At 42.3% G+C, this 6,032-nt stretch overlaps 1 protein-coding gene and 1 non-coding gene across 2 annotated transcripts; both read left to right on the forward strand.

Annotated features, from left to right (window-relative positions):
• The first annotated feature begins 500 nt into the window (after window positions 1-500).
• On the forward strand, window positions 501-1,523 carry LOC149063743 (uncharacterized). The gene has a single exon (XM_089255661.1). It carries the CDS (start codon window positions 501-503, stop codon window positions 1,521-1,523), a length of 1,023 nt encoding a protein of 340 aa, XP_089111787.1.
• Window positions 1,524-4,894: 3,371 nt separating this feature from the next.
• On the forward strand, window positions 4,895-5,190 carry LOC149063744 (signal recognition particle RNA). Its single transcript, XR_016196101.1, has one exon.
• Window positions 5,191-6,032: the final 842 nt, after the last annotated feature.

The raw sequence follows: 6,032 nt of genomic DNA on the forward strand, positions 1-6,032 counted from the left end.
CCGCCATCTCCTCCAGATACAAGAGCCGTATGACGTCACCATTCGATTCGGAACGTAGCCGCCAAACCACCCCTCCCCAAGAGTGGTCTCGTCTCGCAGCCGTCTCTGGGTTTTTCTCCGCCATCTCCTCCCGATACAAGAGCCGTATGACGTCACCATTCGATTCGGAACGTAGCCGCCAAACCACCCCTCCCCGAGAGTGGTCTCGTCTCGCAACTACTGCTGCCACCTGGATTTCGCTGTCGAAGTGGGCGTTTCACCGCTGGTATTTAAGTGTCGCTACCCATGGACTTTCACGATGCAGGATCGACATTTCGTCAAAAAAAATGTTATATTCAAGTCTATTTTTACAGGTTAGTTCGCTTCACATTTTCATACCAACTTATTTAATCTTTATAAATTTAATATTCTTTGTGTCGATCCTGCATCCGACGTTTAAAATTATTATGTACTGTGTGTTTCTATTTTTTGCTCAACCATCAATTTTTAACTTAAAATATATGTGTGCTCTAAAGAAAAACCCTTTTCGCTCCGGTCCTTGTTACCACCATTCGAAATTGCTCCATTCAAAACCTCTTCCCTTTTTCCCTCTTGTCCTTTTTACCCACTTGGCTAGCTTGCTTCTACTGGCGGGAGATATCGAATCCAACCCTGGGCCTAGGGTCAGCCACTCCCCAACACGCTCTCAAAATAGATCAAATCCTTCGTCTGAATCTTCGACTCTTTCGGATAACTCATCCATTCTCCGTAATATTCAAGACACCCAAGTAGCCATTCTTGACAAACTTACCCTCCTCACCCAAAAACAGGACTCATTCAGTCATCAGCTAAGTGATCTATCCCACCGTCTTAGTGCAGTTGAGGAAAAACTTTCCCCAGTAGTGGAACTCCAAAGCCAAGTCTACGACCTCTCCTCTAATCTCTCTGAACTCCAATCCTCCCTTACCAATAAAGTCATCGATCTTGAGGATCGTTCTCGACGGGATAACTTGATTTTCCGAAACATTCCTGAAGAATCTGACTTCGAGTCCTCCTCCACCCTCGAATCCAAAATCATCCAATGCTGTTCTGATCACCTTGACGTAAATATTACACCTAGTGAGATAGACCGCTGTCACAGATTAGGTTCCAAAAAGACCCACGGATCCAGACTTACCATAATAAAATTCAACAAATTTAAAATAAAAAGTGAGATTCTAAAAAATGCCTCGAAACTTAAAAACAGCAACATATCTATCTCAGAAGATTTCTCTCTCGATACACGCAAGCTTCGTGGTCAAATTTGGAGAGCCAGTCAAAAATACCGTGACGAAGGCATTAAAGTAAAACTTATCCACAATTTTGCACTCATAAATAATACCAAATATGTCTGGGATCCCGATATTAATGATATCCGCCCCATCTTCCCCGCTCATACTGCTTCGAACCTTTCTATGCCCTCCCTCTCCTCCCATATTTCCCCGGTACCCCCTTTAGGCTACTCCCCCCGAGCAACCCTTCCGTCTACACAACCTCCAAATTAAAAAATACCTACCAGTTGGGAACTATTAACACTCGCAGCCTGAAAAACAAAACTGATTTTCTAGAATCATTCTTACTCATCCATAATCCCCATTTTCTTGGTGTTACAGAGTCATGGCTAAATAATACAATCTCTAATTCCGAAATTTTGCCACCCGATTACAATGCTTTTCGAAAGGATAGAAACACTCGGGGGGGGGGGGGCGGGGTCTTACTTATTTTCAAAAAATCTATCCCTTTAACTGAAATTCTATTAGATTCCGAACTCGAAATTGTTGGAGCCGAATGGCTTCAACCCAACTGTCCCCCACTTGCCATCTTTTCTGTCTATTTCCCTCCCTCTCCTGATTTCCACCTTTTTGAACAACTGGAAATTATTCTTGAAAAATTTTATAACACACATTCTATTCTTATCTCCGGAGACTGGAATCTTCCCGGCATTGACTGGAAAAATATGGAATCCCTGTCCGGCAATCACGGAATTAATAACAAAGTCCTAGATATCTTCCTTAAATTTAACTTGGTCCAATCCATTTTTGAACCCACAAGAACCACCCTCTACTCCAGCTCTACCTTAGATCTCATTGCTACCTCCAATCGAATTTCAGTCCTTTCCACCTCCATCTTTGAGGGTTGCTCCGACCATAATATCCCAGTCATTAACTTTTCCCTCCGCCACTCTATCCCATCCTACAAACTCGCCCCTAAACGTAATTTCAACAAGGCAAATTATCCACTTATGCAAAATATTTTTCGCTCTCACTTCAATGATTTCTTATCCATATCCTCTTCTAACAATATCCACACCCTCTGGACCTCTTTTAAATGTATTATAGACAAATGCTTAACTACAGTTCCAATTAAAAATGTTTCTCCTAAGTCTTTTTTTAATCCATGGATCACCAGAGATATTATTCATTTAAAGAGGAAAATCCGCCGAATCGCCTTCAAATATAAAACTAACAAATCCAATTCACTCAAATCCATAATTTCAGCCTCCACCCGAGACCTCAGAAACCTCATTTCCGTCCAAAAGTCCAGATACCTCTCTCATTCTCTACCCCATTACTTAAAAACCAATCCAACAAAATTCTGGAGTTACCTTAGACCTAAATCTGTTGGTCCCACTTCCCTGAGAAGTTCAAATAAATATACATTTTCTCCTTCAGAGATGGCTACCGAATTCAATTTGGCTTTCTGTTCGGTTTTCTCAATAGATCCCTCTCCTCCCCAATACTCTTTTTTTGATTCTATCCACAACTCACCCCCTATATCCTTCTCCAAACAAGGTATCCTAAAACTTTTGAAAAAACTGAAACCCCATTCCGTTGGCCCTGATGACATCCCAAATTCTATTCTTAAATTCTGTGCTGATGAAGTCGCCGACTATCTTTTAATCCTGTTCAATGTTTCACTAAATTCTGCTACCCTCCCGAACGACTGGAAAATCAATAAAATTATTCCTATCCACAAAACGGGTTCACTTTCCAATCCCCTTAACTTCAGGCCAATAGCAATCACTTCCTCCTGCTGTAAAATCTTCGAGCATATTGTAGCAAAAGAAATCCGTATCCACTTAGACTCCATCAGCTTCTTTTTCCCCAACCAACACGGCTTTAGACAATCTCTCTCTACTACCTCTCAACTGGCCCTCTTCATCCACGACCTCTCTGAAGCCATTGATAAAAACCTACAAACTGATATCGTATTCCTAGATTTCTCTAAAGCCTTTGATAAAGTTCCCCACGATAAACTTCTTCTCAAACTCTCCCGCCTTGGCCTTAACGTTCAATTACTTAATTGGGTGGAGGCTTTCCTAAAACACCGTAAACAGTTTGTTCATTTTAATGATCATAACTCGTCATCCGCCTCCGTAAAGTCTGGGACCCCTCAAGGATCGGTCCTCTCCCCGTTACTTTTCCTAATTTATATCAATGACCTTCCTCAATCCCTCAACTGCACCACTAGACTTTTTGCTGATGACTGTGTAATTTACCGTATCATTCTCCATCAATCTGATCAAGAACTTCTCCAACATAACCTGGCTTCCATCGCCGACTGGTGTTCCGTATGGCAAATGCCAATGAATATCTCAAAAACGGTTCACATGAAAGTTACCCGTAAACTTCTTCCTCTTGAATACTCCTACTCCATCAATCATTTACCGTTATCCCAAGTTTCACATATCAAATACCTTGGTGTCATTATTTCAGCCGACCTACGTTGGAACAAACACATCGACTACATTTACCAGAAGTGTCTTAACAAACTTTTCTTCCTCCGCCGCAATCTTAAACACTCTACTCGGGATATCAGACTTCTCTGTTACCAAACTTATATATCCCCCGTCCTCTCCTACGCCGCTGAAATCTGGGACCCTTACACCTCCAGTAATATAGACAAACTTGAATCCATTCAAAATAAATCCGCCCGATTTGTTCACGACTGCTGGTCATCTTTCATTTCTGTGTCCGAACTTAAAAATGAACTTCATCTCCTCCCTCTCTCTACTCTTCGTCTCATCTCTCGATTAACATTGCTTTATAAAATTTTCCATGGTCAGTTCAACATGGATACTTCTGGTATCTTAGCCAAACCATCCTACATCTCTAGAAGACTCGACCATTCCCTTAAAATAAAACCTATTTTTGCTTCCACTGACTGCTTTAAATACAGCTTCTTTCCTCATACCATTGGTGAATGGAACAAACTCCCAAGCTCTATTGTTGAATCTCCCTCTATCACTAGTTTTTTATCCAACATCAAACAATATCTTTGTCATTCTCAATCGCATCCTCTTGTATAGGCCCAAGGGCCAACAATATTGTATAAATAAATAAATAAATAAATAGAGCAAAATCTCAATCTCGTTCGAAATTGACTTTTGTGGCATCCTTAGGGCCGCAACTAGAAACGAAAATTTACTGCCGACTGGGGCCCGTACCTTCACACCTCTTTTCCATAATTTTTAATAGAAAAAAACTCGACGCCCTTGTTGGTCCAACGCTGGTGGGGAAACAGACCCTCCTCCGGCCGCTTTGGTCAACCTTTCGATTAAAATTTTCAACTGTACAATCACGTGCTCTTAAAATTTTAGCATTTACTACTGGATGGTTGATGCTGGAAGAAAAAAAATTGTATAATTAAAAACAATGTGCTATTTGATCATTTTTTGTGGTGCCCCCCCCCCTCCAGGGCCGCATTTCAACTTTTTCCGGGGGGGGGGGCAAAGCACATGCACTCAAATGTATGTCTATATACATACCATTTTTAGTGTATTTTCAAAAGCCAGGGACCTAAACACCAGACCCTAAATGACGGGTCGGGTGTCCCCCCCCTTTTCCTCCTGATGCCCTAAGCACGCGCTTATTTTGCTTAATGGTTAATTCGGCCCTGTAACACAGGTACTTTGGGAGCCTGGATCTGGCGGATAGCTTGAGGTTGGGAGTTCTAACCCCATTAGTGCTATGTAGATCGGACGTCCGCACTAAGCCCGATGTCGATATGGTAACTTCGGGAGAGCCCGTGGCCACCAGGTGGATATCTAAGGAGGAGCGAACCGGCCCAGGGAGGAAACTAAGCAGGCAAAAGCATCGTGCAGTAGTGGGATAGCGCCCGTGAATAGGTTGCTGGAGTTAGCCCATCCAACATAGTCCGGCCCAGTTCTTTTGCCGCTGTGGTAGTAGAGTGGTCATAGTGACGGACACGCATCGCGAGGATCCGGGTTCAAATCCCACCGTCGCCGCAGTAATGGTCGGTTGAAGTTGCCTTTCTGCGTTCCCAACTTCGAGGCGCGAATGAGAGCCGATCTGGCCGCAGAGAGCAGCCGGCCTACACACAACGTTACAATTATTCATTCATTGCACTTCACTGGCTATGAGTTGAGAAAAAACTCATAGTTACAAAAATAGATTGCAGATGGCAGCACTACACATGACAAGCAGTACACAGAAACAAACTTCACGGAAGGTTCCCTATACATACACGCACATTCCAACATGCACCAATTCGTTAGAAGTTCCGAAGATGAATATGGACGAAGTGCATGTGTCTAGTTTAGTAGTAGTAGTTGAAATGATAAACCCTGCAAAGATTTAGTAAATCATTAGAGACAGTTGTGCCATAAAAGAAAGTGCCATTGTCCACTTTGCCTCAATCTTAGGCGTTGTAAAGGCTGTTCGTTAACTTCCTCAAACATCGAAATTTATTCCCGCTGACAGAACAGTGAACATAGAAAGACTTATCCAGACACCAGTGCTTCCCAACCAGTAGTACGAGTTCTTAGAACTTATTTGAAAAAGCGAAAAAAAGTTAAGCAATGAAAATGTGCAGCAGAGAGAGCAACAGGCCTACAACGATACAATTATTCAATCATTGCACTTCACTCATAGTTGGAAAAATTGATGGCAGATGGCCTCACATTACATATAACAAGCATTACACGGTAACAAACTTCACGTTAGGTTCACAAAAAGCACATTCCAACATGTACCATATTCGTTGGAAATTCC

This window comes from Pholcus phalangioides, unplaced genomic scaffold (assembly GCF_987345545.1).
Source record: "Pholcus phalangioides strain wild (caught in Gottingen) unplaced genomic scaffold, Ppha-v1.0 ptg000044l_1, whole genome shotgun sequence".
NCBI lineage: Eukaryota > Metazoa > Arthropoda > Arachnida > Araneae > Pholcidae > Pholcus > Pholcus phalangioides.